General features: G+C 39.3%; 1 protein-coding gene across 4 annotated transcripts in view; it reads right to left on the bottom strand.

Moving 5' to 3' along the window:
• Window positions 1-652: 652 nt before the first annotated feature.
• SLC28A3 (solute carrier family 28 member 3) overlaps window positions 653-18,814 on the bottom strand; it is a 46,120-nt gene continuing 27,958 nt past the window's right edge. For all 4 annotated transcript variants that reach the window (XM_080574721.1, XM_080574723.1, XM_080574722.1 and 1 more), the window contains 10 exons: window positions 16,969-17,049; window positions 15,813-15,893; window positions 14,630-14,755; window positions 13,319-13,449; window positions 11,823-11,991; window positions 9,844-10,041; window positions 7,023-7,104; window positions 6,113-6,211; window positions 4,261-4,384; window positions 653-2,520 (listed from right to left, as the gene is read on the bottom strand). In XM_080574721.1, coding sequence (XP_080430847.1) covers window positions 2,406-2,520; window positions 4,261-4,384; window positions 6,113-6,211; window positions 7,023-7,104; window positions 9,844-10,041; window positions 11,823-11,991; window positions 13,319-13,449; window positions 14,630-14,755; window positions 15,813-15,893; window positions 16,969-17,049 — 1,206 coding nt within the window. In that variant the 3' untranslated portion in view covers window positions 653-2,405. The remainder of the gene's footprint in view (window positions 2,521-4,260; window positions 4,385-6,112; window positions 6,212-7,022; window positions 7,105-9,843; window positions 10,042-11,822; window positions 11,992-13,318; window positions 13,450-14,629; window positions 14,756-15,812; window positions 15,894-16,968; window positions 17,050-18,814) is intronic.

Consider the following 18,814-nt stretch of genomic DNA (forward strand, 5'->3'; position numbering starts at 1 on the left):
GCTGGGGAGAAGCAAGGAGGGAGACTGCCAGTGATGTCTCATAAATGGGGGAATTCTGCCCAACAGTGAGAGTTAATATTTCTGATTCATTTCTCCTGAAAGAATATATTTCTGTATTTCAGATCAGATAGCTTTAAAGTGATTTGAAAGCTATGCCCTGCTATATTAATGATGCTCATTGAAAGGACCAAAACCACGTGGTGTCTTTACGACAGGCTTGCATCAATTTGAGCATAATCTGCAATAATCAGGGTTGGAAATTTTCTATAAAAGCATTGAAAACTAAAGTTGTCATGCAGTCTCCTAATGAAGCCAAAGAAAAGCACCTAACAATATGAAATCAGTATTAAAATTCAGAAGTAGTAGTAATATTGGCATTTATAATTTTTGGATGATTAAATTAATAAAACAAGTTTTACAGGAAACAAGCATCTTTAATGATAAATCCAAATAAATGCCCACTGAAAATAGCTACATTGATAGCTAAGTTTATCAGTCTGGTTTTCCCAGAACAGACTCTGCAATAATTAATGGAAGGGTGAGAAAGTAGTTATTGTTTTATCAGAATAGACTGGTTTGTCTTCTTCTATACCAGTTTTACTCTGGAGGGTATGTCAGGACTTTCTGACATTCCTGTACTTTAGTTCTTAGCTTGTTTTTTTTCAAGCCTATGGCATTAACAATGTTATAGGATAGGAATACATATCACAATATTTTGCAAAACAATCTACATAAAACTTTTCAGTTTTTAAGTTCATGAAAGGATTAGAGATTAGAAAATTAACAGACTTTCCTTTTTGACGGAAATTCTTCACATGGGACCAATTAACACTTCATTCAACAGATGGATCTCAAAAACACATTATTATGAAAACTCAAAACATATTTTATTACCTACATACAGCTTATCTTTCTCTTTTTTTTTTTTTTTGTGATATTTACACAAAAACACTGTGCTCTGCATGGAAAGAAGTAAAGAGGATAGTTCAGCTGTTTAAAGACAGAACAAAAAAAGAAAAGAGGGGTATAACAAGTAAATCTTATGTCCTATAATAATAATAATAAAGAATATAATGAGTAAATCTTACGTTCCTTCAGATGGTGGGAACTCTCCTTTCAGACAGCATCAGAAAGACCCCAGGTGAACCTCTCCATGGATGGGAACCATGCAGCCTGCTATGGGAAAACTCACCTGGGGTCCATCCAGTGCTGCATGAAACCAGGGTTCCCAGCATCTGAAGGGACGTAAGATTTACTCTCTACCAATATTCCTGTTTGTTTGTTTGTTTCCCTATCTTATTAAAACAGCTGTTCCATTATGCAATTTGTTGCAGGACCTATGTTACTGAGAGTTGGAAACAAACCTGTATCCTCTACCCTGTTGCAGAAGACGTAACTGGATAACAAAAAAATAAGACACTGCTCAACAGACTTACTTTGTTTGATAGCACATCCTTCTATTCATGGTCTGGTATTCGTGATCCCCAAATGTTGCTTTCACAGGGAGCAGTCAGACTCTGACCAGATTTTAGCCATGTTCAGTTAGCAGCACAGCTCTGTTGTTTCTGGTAGGAATACTGCAGTGAGTACCCACTTGGTGGCTACAGGATCAACCTTCAGAATTGTTAGCAACAAAGACTGAGATGAGTTGGTAGGGGAAACTTTCCTTGGAATTTGGACATTTTGATTCTGATGAGTTACCTCTCAACAGGGACCAACACCCTGAATCCAGGTACAGAGTGGACACCTCCTGCCCTTAGGGCATGCATTAGTTCTCCCCTCTGCCTGGGTGCGGAAAGAGGGGGTCTGAAGCACATGGCGGCTCGTCCCTGATCTGTGTACTTTGGTAACCAAGGTGGTGAGGTTCACTGCATGTTAGCAGCTCAGTTCACGTGTAGCCATAGTTACCAGAAGAAATATACAGAGATTTCTGAGAACAGTCATTTATCTTGGTGCTGTAAAATCATTTCTTAGGTATCAAAAAGAGCAGAAATACTAGTAGGATGGCAATTCTAAACATTATTTCCACTTCATAACTTTCTGTAATTGGAAGTCAAATCCTGAATCTGATTTCCTTCTTGCCTAGAGCAGCTTTATCCCATGGAGTCATCTGTTTCAAGGTGAAAATGAAAGCAGAAGATGCAGGCTCAGAAATTTTCTCCACCTTTCTGATCTCTAACAGGAGAAGAGATCTGCAGCAAGAGGTCTCTTGCTTTTATGCCAGTTTAAATTTGAAGTAATTCCATGCACATCATAGGAATTGGGCTTGCAAGAGACAGGAAACAGAGGTCAATTTTTTTGTTTTGTTTCGTGTTTTTTTTTTGTACTTGTTGTGGAAAAGGAAGTTTTTAATTACTTTTCTGCCAAGAAACAAAGCTCTTAGTTATGATTTATCCCACCCCAAGTCAAGGTTTAATCCAAGTGCAATTAAAAGCAGGTTGATTCAGTATTTCGCAACATCCTTCCCAGGAACTCAGGTGGTAGTTTCCTCCAAGGAAGTTCTCTTGAGTATTGTTTGCACTGGGAAGAAAGGGGAAAGCAGAATTCAGATTTACTCCTTTTCTCTTTTGTCTGTGGGTATATGTATGTATATATACATATGAACATACCCTTTTTTCCAAAGCAACTGTAAATGTGTTAAAACTATCACGAGAAGTGAAACTTAGAGACACCTTTCTGAATGCCAGCCAAGTGGCATCACCAGGTGTTCTCTGATTTTACTGGGCTGATATTTGGTTTTCTGTGTGAAGTCCTTGTGCCTCAGGTGTATCTTCCTAGATAACTGAAATGATCGAGGGCTTCATTTCAATACTCAAGGTTTTTGTATTTTCAAAGCATTTGCTCGACATTGATTCTGGTGAAAACAGAGCAAGCTATAATCTTCATTGTACCCTGGCAACGTTAAAATGTGTGTGATGAGAAAAAGTATGATGGATGAAGAAACCTGAATGAAGGTACATATCCAGGATCATGCATGATGTTCACTCTGCAGAAAAGTTTGTGTCACTGTGGTACAAGTTAAGTTAAACTCATTTGAAACATCAAGTTGCAAGAATATACATTTCCTTGCTGTGACAGGCATGTGCTGATGTTCAGACACAAGGTGGTAATATTGATACCAATATGAAGAATTTTTGTTAATTGACTTTTTACGAATATTTGAAATCTGAAATGTTTCCACAAAAATAAGGCCACCTTAAATATTGTATATACCCATATTCAAAGCTACATTTTATGTCAAGGAAGAAATATGTTTCAAAAGAATAATACAGCAAAAAAATCACCTGCAGTTAGAATTGTAATTTTGATTCCTACTGTATTTAACATCATAAGGAATTTAAAGTAGCCACTGTGGGAAGTGAAGGAAGATCTAGTGAAATCGCCCCATCTGGGGATTTTGTTTAGAGAATTCTTGCAGGTTAGATTGCAGCAACCTCACTATTATGTTTATATTATACCTTTTTATTGTAGACAAATGTTTAATCTTAGAGCATTGTCTTTGCTCTCAAAATGTGAAAAGAAGGATTAATTCCTTTGATTTTCAGTAGAATGGAAAAGAGATCAAATATAGTATTTTTTTCCTAAAGCAGTTATGTGTGGAAAAAAACCACCACATATTATCTGAAATTTAAAAGGTTCTTGCCATAAACTAAAGACAAAGACATTTGCTTCTTTGTGAGACAGTGTAAAGTATGTCTGAATATATTCCTTATTTAATACTCTTATTTCTTCTCCATATATCTGGATAGACAATTATAAAATATAATTTGAATATTTTTCTACTTCAAATGTGTACAAATTTTTCTGCATAAACAGTCACCATTGTTACTAGCTTTAGCTGGGTTTAGCAGATTTGGAGAAAGATATTTTGAGTTCTCAGTAGGTTCTGTTTGTATTTTCCATGTAGCAGAGACAAATGCCAAAGAAAATGAAAGCTTTTCGAACAGCACTAAAATATTCTTTTCTTTAAAAGGTGTGAGGTCACAGAAAATACCTACTAGAGATTTTTTTTTAAAAAAAGGCTTTTAGAATTAGACTGAAAAAGGGTAAAAAGTTCCTCATTACGTCCTCTTGGCACTGGGACAGAGGGGTCTCAACTCCCCTGGCCCCCTTTTTCTCAGCCCCGCAGGGCTCGTGTCTGGGAGATGGGAATGGAAGGGGGTATTGGCAGGGGGCAGTGGTACAGGACAGGAGCAGGGCTGACAACCACCTGCAGCACAGCCTGCCCTGCTTGTGGGGGGCACTAAGGACACTCATTACCTGGTGAAGAGCTGCTGGCAGCATTTGACTACCTCTGTGCTGTTGGCCGGAAAACTTGTGGCGTTGAAGGCATTTGGTAATAAAATGTGGCAGGGAACTTCCACACCAGGGACAGTCAGCATTCCTGTGGAGTAAGTAACAATTTTTCTAATGAGCAATGAGTAAGATAAGTTTTGGGATATCGGTTGCTGGGGCAAGGTTGGATGAAACATTCCGGTGGATTTGAAATCACCCTCTGAGATGTTTCTGTAAAATGGTGCAAGATTAAAACCCTCAAAATGTGGGCTTTGAAAAAAAAAAAATCTGAATCATTTTATAGAATCGGATTAAGGAATTATCACCTTTTTTTTTTTTTTTTTAACCTATAGAAGTTAAACTGTGGTAATCCACTACACTCAGACAATTTTGACTTCTTACCTCTTTTAATGCTTCTAAAAAGGTATGCTAATGCCTTTCTCACTGCTGGGCCAGTGTTCCTTCAATAAATAAAATGATAAATAAAATGGAAGTATGGTACATTTATAGTAGTGCAAGTAAACACATGAGCTTATCTTCTGTCTTAAATCAATACAGTTAAGGTCTTATCTCTGTTTTGCTAGATGTTCTCCAAATTCTCCTACAAATTTTAATATCACTATTCATTATAGGGATGGAGACACAAACACATCAAAATGACAGGCCCCTCTTGTACTTAGTGTTGGGAAGCTTGGCCACATTTTTAATATGTTTGTATCTTAAACATGATAGTAGACATTGCTTTGATCTTTTAACTTCTTCTGGGTAAGATGAAAGCATTTGCCATGCCAGGAGTGGGTGGAATGTAATTGTCTTTCCACGGCAGATTTTATTGTTTTGTAAAGATTTCCCAGTGGCTATTCATGATTTTATTCTTAAGGCCAAGGTTGTGAAATGACACCTTTTAGGAACACTTCCTGACTTTTCAGTTATACAGAATAGTGTAATGCATTAAATTATTATGGAGGGCTGTGTGACCAACAAACTTTCAAGTTTGCTAGATCTATAACCTTCAGAAAATAGTGCAGGATTATCATTACAACATGTATGTTTTTGTTGCTGCAGTGAATACAAAGGGATAGGGAAGCTGGGGTTCATACAGTCACTTTTTTTTAGCTACATAAAGTACCAAGTTCATTTTTCACTGGAGGAATATCAGTGTTTGCACTTTTGTCATACAATCCTGCATATCATGTGCTCCAAAAAGAAAGCTGGGAAAGTTAAATACTGGGGGTAAATTTTGCCTGCTGAATCATATCTGAGCATATCTCCTGAATGACTATGTTCTTTTTCATTTCCTCCCTAAAACGGCTGTTTCCTTGTGCTTCTTCATTCAGCTTGAAGGTGAGACTTTGAAATCAAGGATCTGCTGCTGAGTTCCACTTTAAGATAGTTTCATTAACTGAAATGCACTGTGGGAATACTGTCAGCATAAAATATCCTTTTATCACTAAGGCCAAAAACTGTTCAGCTTCCCCCTTACTCCTTCTGTCTTGCATTCTACTTTCATTCTACTTCATTTCTGCTCTGTAATTACTTCAATATTTCTGTAGCCAGCAGTGTGTAAGAGGGACTGTGTCACATCTATAACTTGCAATTATCTCTTCTTTGCACGTCAGGCATTATACATAGACTAACAAAAAAGATAGAAAGGAAGAAATAATATGATTTTGAATATATATTCCAATTTTCAGCAACTTTTTGAATACTGGCTTTTAATCTTGTCAAACCAAAAATACTAGTTTTATGTAACAGGATTTTCTCTGCTGCATTTATCACACAGATACACTGCCACCGTGTGGACACTCACACTATGACATGCTAAACTTCACAGTACCTGCAATACAGGCTGTCATGAAACAGGCAACAGTTCCAGCAATCAAAGCCCTGAAAGCACCACCGGCTATTTCCTTTCTTTTTGAGGGAGCAAGGCTTGCTAGGAAGAAAAATAAAATGTTTATAATCCATAAATACATATAGATATAAAGAAAATGAGCCTGACAATTCTCCCTTCATGAGAGGAAAGCCCCAACCTGTAGCTCTAACCATGAGAAACAAGGATGGAAAATGAGACATTTTAGTGAGGCATTTGAAAGCCTCGTGGCAAGGTTTGCTTGCTCCATTAAGATGGCGTGTGCCAAAAGGTAATTTCTGTTTCCCTTGGCAATTCACAGGTCTGTGCCAGCTCAAAGCAGCTTTCAGAAGTGAAACCCAGGCAAGGCACTGGGGTCTGGCCTTGTGGCTCTTCCACACTGCCCTGCTACTGGAACTGCAGAACCCACCTGGTATCCCAGGGTAAAGGGATCTGACACCAATTCTGTCTGTCTGGTGAGAAACCCAAATGACTTTTTAATTTTCCTAGAGATCCGAAAAGTCTATTTTAAATTATTATTTTTTTTTCATACATGTAGCATTTCTAGAGAAAACAGCTTATTTTATCTTTCAAACTAGTGGGCTACAGCGATGGTTTGCTTACCCCAAAGCCCAAGATTTGCCATAGCTGCAGCAGTTGGCAGCACGAGATCTGGACAGGAAGACCTGTGGTCAGGGCTTGGTCCCCTCCCCTTGCTCTCAGCCCATCTCCCAGTACCTGTGCCCCAATGCTTGTATCCCCTCGGGAGCCCTCCCATGCCCAGCTAGGTACTGAGTCTTGGCAAAGCTGCTGCTCAGCCCCCAGTGTTGCTAAGCTTCACCCACAGCCTGTCCTTCTGCTTGCTAAATAAATTATTTGTGAGAGGTATTCTTACTCAGGCTTCCTATTACCAGTCCCAGAGAGCCAAAGTTGGCAAATCCACAAAGCGCATAGGTGGCAATTGTTTCAGAGTGGACCTGAAAAGCAAACACACATGGTTGAGTGAATTGAGACAACCCATGCTGTTTTAGAGGTCTGGAAGCATGGCATTGTGGCCCACTGCTCTGAGTAATGAAATCACTCCGTTTCGCTTGGTTGCTACCCCAGTGTGTAGCTTTGAGCAAAGTAAGCTCATTCTCCTCTTGAAGGTGTCCATGCTTTCATACCCAAGGACTCAGACTGTGTGACAGTTTTATTTTTCATGTACATTGCTGTGCCTTGCTGAATTGAGTACTAGTAATTAAAGACAAAAAAAATTTCTTATCTCACTAGTGGCAATTCAGCTATTGTTTTTTTTCAGGGTGTGAGCCAGAGCTTTAACTCAGCTTGCTGTTCATAGCTGGCCTGCCTTTATAACACTCTGTTCAAACCTCAAGTTTTTGTATGTATTCCTGAATTCCTTGTCCCTAGAACAAGCAGAGGGTTCCATGTGCCCAGCTGCTCTGTGCATGCTCCACTCTGTGCACAGAAAAAGAAAAGGGAAATGTGTCTCCTCTGGAGTGGGTGCTTTGGTGTGATAACAGGCAGAGGGAGTTTATGATTTTGGAATCCCCAGTAGCAGTATATTTGCTTCCTGATTTCAGCCACTTTCCTTCCATTGGGCAACACCAACTTATTCTGGACCTCAGAGCACAATATGGGTTACCCTTCATCTGCCCCCATGGAGGGACATCCCTACCCCCCACAGGACACAGAATGGCTTTGGGTGAAATCAGGTTATAAACCTAGAGACAGATGTAGTTCAGACATTTTGGGAAGAGATGCAACATCTCTCAGCAAATGGATTTTTGCCCCCAGGCAGCTTGAACTCCTACTTTCTGTATTTTAGGTGCAAACTGAACACAGCTGAGTGAGTGTTCTGGTAGGTTTCCTATTTATCAGACATTTCTCTGTTTCCCTTCCTGTTTTATGAAAACCAATTTGCAGACTTTTTCAATCAGTCTGTACATATGCAGGAAAATGCTTTTCAAGTGTGCACTCTACCTGCTTTTCCTAGAAAAGGCTTTGTGTATGATGATTTCCCTGCTTTCACTTGGATTCTCCTAGCTCAGAAAACAAGAATACTTGTTATTACTGACTCAGGTGAGGTAGCTGAGAAGCTGATTGTTTTCTCTGATGGAATATCTGTGACTGGATGTATTAGAGAGTTCTGGAACCGAACAGACATTAAAAATGGAAGCCAGGCTACTCTCAGATGGACTCTTGTGCCATAGCTAAAATGGTTATTTGGCAATTTTAACGAGTGTTATGAATCAAAATTATTTTTGCATCTCAGAGCTTTTTACCACACAAGCTAATACAGCTCTTTGTAGGTATTGAAAGTGAGCAAAGAAGTCCTATACTACATTTCACTGATGAAAAAAAGTTAAAATACAGGTGATGAGATCTGACTCAGAAAAGCTGACTTCAAGATTAAAAAAAAATATCTAAGCATTTATTTAGTTGAGAGCCATATTCCCCTCGTAGAACATGACATGACTATAGCGGAGCTGATCAAAGATCTGTCTAGCTCAAGGTCCTATCACTAGCAATGGGTACTTTTGCAAGAGTGTATTTGAACAGACTTCCTGTCTTTCTACCTCCATTTGTAAAATATATTTCAGTAGTAAGGAATGCAAGTGGTCAGGAACACTGTTTTGGTTTGTACATAGGGCAGGTATCCACATCATCATACTAGATAAAATGAAGATTACAGGCTGCACATAAGGATGCTTCCTAAGTAGGGGTCCTCTATAATGACAACTTTTCTTGATTTGAATAGCAAAGGCCAATGCAGTTACAAATCTAAGTATCATGGTGCTTAGAGTGAGAACAAATTTGGCACAGAGTCTGCATGGGGAGGCCAGATGGGGTAGAAACCAGGACTGCCAAGCGGAGATGCAAGAGTCACAGCTGAAAAAGTCAGCCTTGATCACTGTGTGTTCTTTGCCCTCATGCACACACCTGAGATGCCCTTTGTGTTGCCATCCTCAGTGAGCTTTCTTCCTCACTGAACTGTAGTAGAAATTAGGTATCCTGTTGGATGAATCCAGGTGGATGTGTGAAGGACAGCTGGGCTCAGGCTTCAGATGGAAGTCCTTGTGTATACTAACCTTCATTGGCAATTGAAACAAAGTGGCTGGACTCAGTGTGGCAGGGGAGGTGTATGCCATGTAATACATATTTTGCCTTCTGCACAGAGGACTATAACCTCCATCACAAGTGTGCCATGGACAACGGAGTGTCAATAATATCTTAAAAGATATCTTAAATAATATCTTAAAAGCTAGAGCTACCTGGATGCCTTTCCAGAAATATGAGGCTTGGGTAAACCTCTGTGGACAGCAGTATCTGCCAGTTCTTGCCCAGGATTTTCATAGGAGAGTATCTCATAGGGAAGTTCTAGCTAAGAATGAGTTAAGAAGAAACTAAATTTGAAGACAGCCTTGGTCATTAGTGCAGTGTTCTGCGGGACGGTGCATGTTCCTCAAAACTCCCCTTACCGAAGTCTGTATCTTTCTTTGCTATGTTTGTTAGAGATATCTAGGGTGATGACAGTCACGGCAGCCTCACAAGGCAATGCTGTATTTTAATAATTAAACTCTTGCTGAAAACTGTTGCTGAAAGATACATTTTCATATGCTGCCATTATCCCTCTGTGACCATATTATAATGCCAGCTGAGTCACAGAAAAGAATTAGATCCAAAAAGTCTCCAGAATAAAAAATGTTACTTACAGTCATATACTGTTTCACATTATTAATGTACATGCTCCCACCCTTTTCTCGGTTGTTAATCAGTTTTGAGAGGCGTTCGTAAGCCACAAATTCATTGAAGAAAGTTTTGTAACCTAGAAGTCCACCAACAATAAAGCTGTCTTCCCAATCTACTCCCATCATGAAGGAGAATGGCATGAAGATATATGAACAAATGCTCTGCAAAATATATAAGGTAAAGCTGGTCAAACGAGATGATTGGTCAAAGAACAATGGCATTTGATAAACTCTTTAAATTTAAAATAAGGATAGTTTTATTTCAGCACAGGAACTTTGGTCTTGACCTCTTACTGCCAACACATCCGTGAGACTGGGAATTTTTAACAGGCAGGTATGCCTGAGCAATTTGAAAAGGACCAACAGAAAATCTAGATCTAACAAAGTAGTCCAGTATATTCTGAATTTTACACTTAAAAGAAAACAAAAGTTTCCTTGCCTTTTTTCCTTCAGATTGGACAGAGTGTTTGAAGCAAACTGAGGATTGAGTTAAAAGAGCGATAAGAGAAAAGAGAAATCCAGTTCATGTGCTAATTAAATCAAGTGTATCAATGACCAGGCTTTAACAATCATGTTATTGGACTGCAACTGATGTAAACAAAGGGCTTGACTCTGCAGAAAAGCTGTATTCCTAAGATAATTAGAGCTATATGTTTTTTTTTCCTAGCATAAAACTTATGCAAGATAAATAAATAGCATATCCCACTATAGGCTATTTTTATATATGAAAGAAAATACATCCAGTGGTGAAAAGGTTTGATCAGATGGTCTCTTGTGAATTTAACTGAAGTGTTTGAGCAATTACTATTCCTCATTGTTTTCTCTGCCCCCAGAAAGAATGATCCCACACAAACTTTTTCCTTTCCTGTTCAGCACAGAAATACTCAGCAAGTCAGTATGCCCACAACACAGTCCCACAAAATCAGCCCAAACTTAAGGTCCCCAGCTGGACCTACTCCAACAATGGAACCAAACACAACAGATGTTAGTGTTTCTCAAAAGGAATGGCTGAATGCAACATGTCTTTGGGTTGCATCTCCTTGTGGGTTACCAATTCAACCAAATCCTGTTCCATCTAGCAGTTATCAAAATACCACCCTTTCAGTGAATATGGCTGAGGTATGCATAAATGTGCCTTTCCTCTGCTGTAGGTGTCTCGTGTGGTGGCAGCTGAGTAGGGTAGCATCTTAATATTGCTGAATCCATATCTTCTATGAGTGTTTATACACTTCTCCAACACCTGCATTACAGTGTTATAGCCGTGTTTCACACTGCCCTTTTATCAGGAGGTTGCAAAACAAACAGCTCAAATCCACTGAAACAAGATTGTTTGATTGGGTCAAAAATGATGTATTAACCTAAGGTAAAAAACAAGTTCTGTTTAAAGCTGTTTGCTCAGCTGAGTGATTTGGGTGCAGATTTAAAATTTAATTGTGCTGAAAACTGAGCAATATTGAGTAAGCATGGGTTCAGACAAGTTCAGCCTTGTCCCATTGTCCTTATCTAGATGAAGTTAGTGAGCATTAAGGACTTGATGTGGCTATCTGAAGCTAAAGACACTTTAATGTTTAGCAGAAAGAGGAAAGAGATGTTAATGGCTTAGCAAGTGTCAGATCTGAGATGTTGCCAAGTCAGAGGAGGTGGGCATTAACATACAATGCTTGGAAAAAGTACTCTGCTGGTTATCAAGAACAACCCAGAGGGAAACTGTACCTGGACTAATGGATACAGAAATACTTACATGGCAACATGTAAGTAAACTTTGGCTGTAAATGGCTGTGAAGACATTTTTTTAAAGTACATGCACACAAAAACATAGAGTTTTAGATCATATTTAAAAGAAAAAAATAGACAAACAACAACAGCAAACCATGCAGATGCTTGATTTGAGAAAGGCAAGTTATGTATGCATATAGGCTGAATTAAGGACCTGAAGACCATACCTCGAAATTCAGCTGTGGATAGTCAAACAGATTGCCCACCCAAGAGAGGGCTGAATCAATGAAAGCCAGCAGGGCAAGGAAGGAGATCAGGTTCACAGCGATGTTTGCCACCAGAAGAATGGAGCTAGATGCACCTTGACTGGCTGCCTCCAGCAGGTTCTTTGATTCACTTTATCAGTGAAAACAAAACCAGTGTGTGAATCATAGAATCATTAAGTTTGGAAAAGACCTCCAAGATCATCTAGTCCAACCTTCCCCCAACCACCAATATCACCCACTAAACCATGTCCCTAAGCACCAGGTCCAACATTTCCTTAAACACCCCCAGGGACGGTGACTCCACCACCCCTCTGGGCAACCCATTCCAATGCCTGACTACCCTTTCTGAGAAGAAAGTTCTCCTAATATCCAACCTGAACCTCCCCTGGCCTGGCACAACTTGAGGCCATTCACTCTTGTCCTAAAAACATTTGTTTTGTGACATTTTGTTACAAAATATGAACAGTTTGTAATTCGAGAATAAATAATGGAACTAAAGGTAACATTGATGTGATTAGAAATTCCATAACCATAGAATCACAGAATGGTTTGGGTTGGACGGGACCCTAAAGATCATCCAGTTCCAACTCCCCTTCAGGGACGCCTTCCACTAGACAAGGTTGCTAAAAGCCCCATCCAACCTAGCTTTAAACACTTCAAGGGATGGGGAATCACTGCTTCTCTAGGCAAACTGTTCCAGTGCCTCTCCCATATTACCACTCCCATAGTAAAGAATTTATTCTGAATATCTAATCTAAATCTACTCTCTAATGACCAGGTGGAGTAGGTTCTGGCCTGTATACTCTTGGGAGCCACTAGGAGGGTGTGCCTTTAGTTCCCTGAGGACAAATTCTGGCACAGTTGGGGCAGGGATGGAGCGGTCAGGCAGGCTCTGGATCAGACCCCTGTGCTGCAACTGCCTGACACACTGCTGGGATGGGGGAGTGGGCACTGCTCTTCTTCAGGCAGCCCTTGCAGAGATGCCCCAGGCTGATCAGGAGCAGCTTCTCACAAGCCTTTCTACTTTGTCTGTCATTTCTGACGCAAGCAAGTCTCCCTGCAGATGAGCAATATTTGCTGCTGTCATCACTGAAAGCATCAGTTTCTCCACCTTTGTTTTTGTTTGCTTGTATTTACAGATTTGTTGCAAAGCAAGGAGCAACTAGGAAAATCTTTTGGTGGTTCACATTGGGCAGGAATTTCTTTTGCTCTTTGAAGAGTTTATTGTCCAGCCCTGTTCCATGACAGCTCTATGCCTGTCCCAGTGAATGCTGGTCCCTTCATACAGGTGTAGCAGGGCATGCTGCACTTGAATACAGAAACAATTAGCTTAGTGTACAGTGGTGTGTCATTAATTACCTGCACACCTACCATATGCTGCCCCCAAACCTTAGTTATTCTTCTGAATCTCATTCTTGCATGAGTATCACTATTAACTAGAGTCTAGATCAGCTTACCTTTTTGCCATTTTAAGATCACTCTTCAAAGTTACTTGAGGCTTTTCAGTTTCTGGCCAGAATAGTTTGGAGGTGGCTAATGATGCTGGTGCTGACATGACGGAAGCAGTCAGTAGGTGGGAGGCAGAAATCTAGAATTTCAGGCGACAGAAAATATGCTGTGGTAACTGCATCATGAACATCATAAGCAAACATAAAAAGCAATAAAAATCATTAAAAGTTTGGATAATTTTCTACAGGGGGTCATTAAAAAGATCACATTACTCAAAGGGAAAAAAGAAAATGATCGATATAGGACAGAGCTAATGGGAGAAAGGAAGAATCTAAGAAGTTGAAAGTAAGGAGTAATTGCTCCAAGAGTTAAGCTGCTTCTCCCCTGTCTAATGGCAAAGCAAAAATCAAAAGAAAGAAACAAGCAAACAAAAAAAAACAGATCCATGGAGTAGACCAAAAAAAAAGCCAGGTCTGGGGTGTAACAATAGCAGAGCAGATGACTGAGAGCCAGCCTTCCACCTACGGACACCCCTAAGTTATGCCCCTAGATGGCAGAAATTTGTTTTTGTCTCTTGAAGTTGTGATTTATTAAAAAAAAAAAATACAGGACCTAACATAAATTCCTCTACTACTCTTTCACCTCTTTATCCACAAGTTTTTACACAAAACTCCCTCTTTGCTAACTTTTGCAGTATTTCCATCTCTCCTCATCTTGTTTTACTTTGTCTTTTCAGCCAACCCTGCCTTTCTTGCCTCTGCCTCTCCACTGTATTTTATGCAGATATTGAATGTTTATTAACCATCTCCTGATGACTCTGATCATAAATCATATATTCAACTCTGTTTTTCTGTCTAACCTTGTGCTATCAGCCCTTTGGCAGACAAGACATTTACTACTTGTGTTTGCACAGCTTTACTAGAACCTCAGTCACAAGTGGACTCTTTAGGCTTGTATGCCTAGCATCCATTCCTGAAGAACATAATCGATATCACTGCTGCAGGCATTGATCAGTTAGCACATTCCATGCTGGTTCACCTGGACTGTAGTAAAGTACACAAATCAGTAATCTCCTTGCAGCTATGGCAAGAAGGCTCTGTACTACTTAGGCAGAAGTTCATGATACTTAAGATCAGGTCTTGGTGTCTTTTTCTACCATCAGGAGACAGGGAATTTTTTGTGGTTAATTCCTTAAAAAAATAAATAAATAAAATAATAATCCAGGAATGACTCGTGGATACCTGCCAGCATTTTAGTTAGGCTTCTATACTTGCATGATTTAAGACAATGTATTTTTCAGTTCTTCTTCCCTTTCTTACCCCAAAAGAAATATATGCTCCTAAGACACTTCCAGCAATAGTGGAGAATCCTGCGGTCATGACTGCATGGAGTTCAGATTTGGTGATGTATGGTAAATAGGGCCGTACCAGGAGAGGAGACTCTGTCTGGAAGTGAAAAACAACCAACAAATGAAGAACATCCTAATAAATCTTCAGAGGTTTCTCTTACTAACAGGTCAGGAAAATTGGTGGCTGCCTTGCACATTCCTAGGTGTTTCTGGTGAGTTAATCTTTGTGCTAATGAATGCTGTGAATATTGATAAGATTTTGATTTTTTTTCCCCGAGAGGGAAAATTGTACCAACATCCATCTTGTCTGAAGACAGTTCTTGCTGTTTTAATGTCTCCCCCCAAACCTAGTGAAATTGCCAGGAAATCCCAACCCAGTTTTGAGTGAGTTAGAAACAGCCATGGGTCTGAGCTGCAGTTAAACCTGTACGTCATGTGAAACATGCATACCAGCCAGTATTTATGGGCAGGTTAAAGCTCTGAATCCCTCTGGCATGCGTGTGAGCACATTCTGAGGGCAATATTGTATGGACGTACTAGTTTAAGTCTGGAAGAAGTACAAAACAGTGAGGCACTGCTGCAAAATAACTATCATGTGTTAGCGTTGTTTCTGTACTTGGACACTACTCGGTGATCTTTTCCCATTGCTTTGAAGACGGGGACAGACACCGCTGTAGTGTTGTTTTACTGGATTTTCCCATTAAGTGGGAAATTAGACTGTCCCATGCTTTCCTGTCTAAGGCCTTGCAAAGCCAAGCCTGGATCTTAGTTTTTCTGAATTATCTGTCTCTCTGCCTTTGCCTACCTCATGTATACTCTTTTCATCCTATTTGCCTTCTCCTTATTTGAAAAAAAAATATTTTTTTTTCATAGCCTTGGAGTAGTCTTGTAGTCATTTCAAGGGAGATCTATCACCTAGATTTAAGCTTAAATTTCTGTTGGGAACAGATTCCCCACACCTGCCCCACTGGGTATCACTGCCAACACTTAGCGGAATTCAGTCCTTCTGGAAATCAGCCACCATTCCTTCTGTACTGGAGTCCTTACTTCATATGAAGTGAGGATTATTTTTACACAAAGATGCTTGCTGAGCAGCCATATTTCACAATATTCAGTTCTCCTGTGCTGCCATGTTTCTCCATGCTTCAACTCACCTGTCCCACAAATATGTTACCAGCAGCTACAAAAGACTCAACAGGAGTTGTCCCCATAAAAACGTGCATTATCCAGCCAACCTAAAATGATTAAAATAGAAAAAAGGAGACATTGGTCTGCCTAATCCATGTACTTCTTGAATTAATCATGTCAATGTCAGAGTTCAGAGACACCTTAAAATACTTCCTGAGTTAATGATTCCAACACCAAGATATTGTCCATTCATGTAATAGTAGCGTGCTTAAATAAGACAGAGGAGGAATAATTTAACAGAATTGAGAGTACAATACTGAAAGACCCCAGGTTCCTCCTTGGCACTTACACTAAGTTACTAGAAGCAGATATTTTAACGTGTCCTTATTATTTATGTACCTGTCCAAAGGGACTTTGATCATATACAGGGAAAAAATGTAAAATGTAAAATTTTAAGGCTAAAAATACATCTTAGAAATTTTAGCACATGGTATTTCAGCTAGGTTAGGTTTGTGGTGATAATGTAACAATCCTGGGAATGAGAAGGTCAAAGGACTTTTGAAGTTTATCTAAAAATATGCTTTAACCACCACCATACAAAAAGATCTTTTCCCTCATCTGCTAAGTTCTTTGGGCAGACAGGGCAGAAAGACTACTTGTAGACTTGCTATTATGCTATTGGACGCTGACACTGGATCTAGGACCTGACTGAAATGAACACTTCAAGAATGAGGTGAGGAAACATCTTCTGATCTTATTCAGAGACACAAGTCCTCCAGGGATCTGTGACAGGGAACTGCTTGCAGTTCCTACTGCAATGCTTAGCAGCAGGCAGCAATCCACCGGCTGTGATCTAACTTCAATCTTGCATTTTGGGGGGTGGACATGGGGCAGGTGGAAAGGAGGATTTAGGCAAGTACGGCATCAGAGGAATGCCAAAGTTAGCCATGCAAGCCTAACAACTACTGTGATATAAACAATAAGACCAGGCTGGGGGAGGAAAGTGTGCTAGGTGATGTCAGTTAGGATTTTGTGGTTGTAACATTCAAAACTATTTCCAGGTTAAAAATAAACTACCTCCCATATGTCCATCCCTGAACAGCTTGGACAGAGCCAGCGTTACATGTGTTTAAGAGGTGTCCTGTACTAGGCAAATGAGAACCTACTGGTGACAATTCCTACCTTTCCAACGAGCCACTGCATGATTCTGAGGTGATATAGCATAGACATTACTGTGCTGAAGAAAACCACAATTGGCAGGACCTGATTTAGAAACACAAAATCATTAACACTTCGAGAGTGGTTTTCCTGTCCTTGATTCTGTAGGCCATTTAATTTTTGAAAAAGAGGCTCATGTTTTTTAAGATACACTTAGAGGTCTTGAAAACTCATCATTAAGCTTACACTTATGCTGTAAAAATTTTGACCTTCTAGACTTGTTGTGTATGTTTGTGCTGGAATTGTTTTTTAATGTATCTGAGTAGTTCTCTGATAGGACTGCAACAGTTTTGAAACTGTCTGATTTAACATGATACACATTTGTTTATGGCCATGTTTGAGACAGCTCAAACAATTAGTGGGCACTGGCATCTACAAAGACTTGGATAAGTACATCTGCAGACTTTGAAAACCATGAAATATGTACAGTGGGACTGTAGCATAGAATTCAGAACTCATCTTCTGTGTGTGTGTTTAAAAACAAAAAACAACAACAACAAAAAAAAAACATAAAACTTTTTTAGAGTGCTATATAAGCATTGGGACAGAAATCCCTCAGAACATGGAGAGATTCTGATGGAGATTGTAACTGACTTATTTCCCAGGATCAAGGACAGCTTCCTTATAAAGCTCAAACAATGTAGCTGCTTCCTAATAACACACTATAGCAAAATCCTGTTTCCTTTGTTACTCGGTGCTATTGATAACATTATATGACAGTGTAATGACAATGGGGCACATTCAAGAACTCTGTAATTGTAAATGCAGACACAGTCTACCTAAAAACAAATTCACAGGTGTACACTTTTTAAATACAGGGAGTCTATAAGTATCTCTCCTTCAGTTGAGACTGAAGGAAGAATATTTTCCTTAAATATGACTTAAAAGAATTCCAACAATGCCTAACCCATTGTGTGACAGGTTATTAACTGTGTTAGTTTTTCATACTGAATAAAACTAGTATCACTTGATTTTCAAGTATGTTAAGCATGCAGGATCTCAGCATTTCTATGATTGTATATAACAGGAAGAAAAATCCCCCAGAAAGGTCCAGAATTAGGCATACAAGTTTGTTATAGCTAAAACAGCACCATTAGAAATAATATGCTTTTATGTATGTTCAACCAAGGTCATAATAATCATAAACAAAAGAAGTGAACAGAACGAGAAAGAACAAAATGCATTGTTTGTTCAGAACTTTCTGGTAAATTAATGCTGTTCCTTTCTAGAAGAGAGTTAATACCAACAACAATTTTGATAAAACTCTGGAGACTCAGCTTAGATGATCAAATGTCAGCTGTATATATTGGATGGTAAAATCATAAGTCAAGTGTCTTTCACTCTGAATGGATGAGAAGTGCTCTCAGTGGCTACCATGGTATGCACATTTCTAGCTGAAGGAGTGAGGAGACAATGTTCTGCCTGTGCTGGGTGACAGCCAGCATCCCTCTGCCTCACTTCTTGTGCACTTTCCTAAGAAAATAACTTAGATAACTCTAAAACATGCTTTTCCATTTTTGAGTTAAAGGCAGTTCTGGATGTACCATTAGTCTTTATGAAACAGGGAATTTTTTTTCCAGTTTTGATAATATCTGCCTTCACTGCATAAAGAAATTGGGGACTACTTTGTAAGTAAACTCTCCTGCCTGAATTCGCAATGACTTAATGTGGTACCTATTATGTTATGTCTTCATCAGAAAATAGTAGCACCTATTTAACAGGTAAATAATTGTTGCAATGTTCTGTCACAACCAGGCTAGCATTTATCTAGGTCATAACAAAGTCACAAGGAAAAAAGTATCCTCAAACC

This window comes from Anser brachyrhynchus, assembly GCF_964034855.1.
Source record: "Anser brachyrhynchus genome assembly, chromosome: Z".
NCBI lineage: Eukaryota > Metazoa > Chordata > Aves > Anseriformes > Anatidae > Anser > Anser brachyrhynchus.